This window comes from Nicotiana tabacum, chromosome 16, assembly GCF_000715075.1.
Source record: "Nicotiana tabacum cultivar K326 chromosome 16, ASM71507v2, whole genome shotgun sequence".
NCBI lineage: Eukaryota > Viridiplantae > Streptophyta > Magnoliopsida > Solanales > Solanaceae > Nicotiana > Nicotiana tabacum.
In genome coordinates this window covers 99231029-99232821 of record NC_134095.1, presented here as the reverse complement: position 1 = coordinate 99232821, position 1793 = coordinate 99231029, and the positions used below count along the sequence as shown (strand labels likewise).

Sequence of the window (1793 nt, the reverse complement as noted above, 5' to 3'; positions counted from 1 at the left end):
ATATGGTACTCCTCCCTTGACCAACATGATTAAGAAGAACCAAGAAAGAGACCAAGTAATTGCAGGGCTTGCCACCATTGTCAATGTGTTGACAAAGATGTTCACTGAAAGCCAAACGGAAAAGGTAAATGTGGTGGAACATGTTCAACCCACATCAAATGAAGATTATAAGGAAGAAAACTATGTCAACAACTCTCAAGGAGGCTATCAAAGGCAACAATACCAAGGTCAAGGACAACAAAATCAATGGAGGCCTAACCCGCAAGAGCAAGGCAACCAACAGAGGCGAAATGCCCAAGGTAGCTCAAATCAAGGGAATTGGAGTAACAACAACAACTTATCAAATCGGAGTTCAAACCCTTATGTTCCACCAAAGGGAAATTATTCAAATCAAGGTTCCTCAAGTGATTCCAAGTTGGAAAACATGCTTGAACGGGTATTTCAAAATCAAGAATGGTCTGACACTTCAATAAGGAATATGACTGAGCTTGTCGGCTCTCATACCATATCCATTCAAAAATTACAGATGCAAATGAGAGGTCTCTCGAGGGAACAAAATCCAAAGCAAAAGGGGACACTCCCAAGTGACACAATTATGAACCCAAAGGGTAGTGGGAGTGGTCCAACTTCTCATTGCATGGAAATTAATACTCGGAGTGGGAAGGTACTTCAAGGAGAGAGTGAACAAGTGGTTGAAGTGGAAGAGTCCGAACAAGAAGTTGAGGCTCAAGTTGAAGATCCAATTGTTGTTGAAGCTATAAAGGTCCCGGAAGAGTTGAAAGTTCAAGAAGTGAACTGGGAAGAGGTTGAGGAAAAGGTAAAAGAGACACCAAAAACTCTACCACCTATTCCTAGACCTCCTCCTCCTTTCCCTCCAAGACTTGCTAGGAGGGTTTATGATAGCAACTCGAAAAGTTCTATGACATTCTCAAGCAATTATCGATAAATATTCCATTTGTGGAAGCATTTCAAGAGATGCCGGGTTTTGCTAAGTATTTGAAAGACTTGATCACCAAGAAGAAAACAACCAAGAATGAAGTGGTGAATGTGACTCACCAGGTTAGTTCCATCATTGCAACAACCACCGTTCAAAATAAAGAAGACCCGAGAGCTTTCACCATTCCATGCACTGTTGGGGTGCATGATTTTGCAAGAGCTCTTTGTGATAATGGGGCTAGCATCAACTTAATGCCTCTTGCTATATACAAGCAAGAGAGGTTAGGTATGCCGAGTCCTACAAGTATGAGGTTGCAAAGGGCTGATCGTTCCATACAGAGACAGGTGGGAATTTTTGATTATGTGTTTGTGAAAGTGGGGAAGTTCCATTTACTCGCCGACTTTTTAATCCTTGATTGTGTGGTTGACAAAGAGATCTGTTTACCATGAAAATGGTAATAACAATTAAATTTGCTGATGGGACTCTAAAAATACGTGATCTATTTTGATGCTAGTTTGTTAAGCAATTGATGCTGTGTATGTGATACTTAGAAACGAAATGAGAGTTAAGGGTAGGGAAAAAATCAAACCGTTAGGCCAATTATCGGGGCCTCGAGCTCATTGATTCGGGGCCTCAAGGTCGATCCCGGAGCTTGACTACGAGCTATCGAATGCAGTTGCTATGCGACTAACAATTATAATAAAATTAACGGAGGCTCTTTATGGCCAATGATAAGATATAAATGCTTAACAAATATGAAGATAATAAATGAAAGAAATAATATCAAGAGAATATGTTAGAGAGCAAATAGAATGTTCTTGTATATTGCATGTGGAGTAATTGAAGCAACAACAAC

The 1793-nt window shown here is 40.3% G+C and overlaps 1 protein-coding gene across 1 annotated transcript; it reads left to right on the top strand.

The window, feature by feature from the left end:
• Positions 1-975: 975 nt before the first annotated feature.
• LOC142170334 (uncharacterized) lies at positions 976-1386 on the top strand. Its single transcript, XM_075232225.1, has one exon. It carries the CDS (start codon positions 976-978, stop codon positions 1384-1386), a length of 411 nt encoding a protein of 136 aa, XP_075088326.1.
• Positions 1387-1793: the final 407 nt, after the last annotated feature.

What these genes read in the sequence shown, in the direction of transcription:
- LOC142170334 (XM_075232225.1), top strand. Translation starts at nt 976, where the DNA reads ATGCCGGGTTTTGCTAAGTATTTGAAAGACTTGATCACCAAGAAGAAA.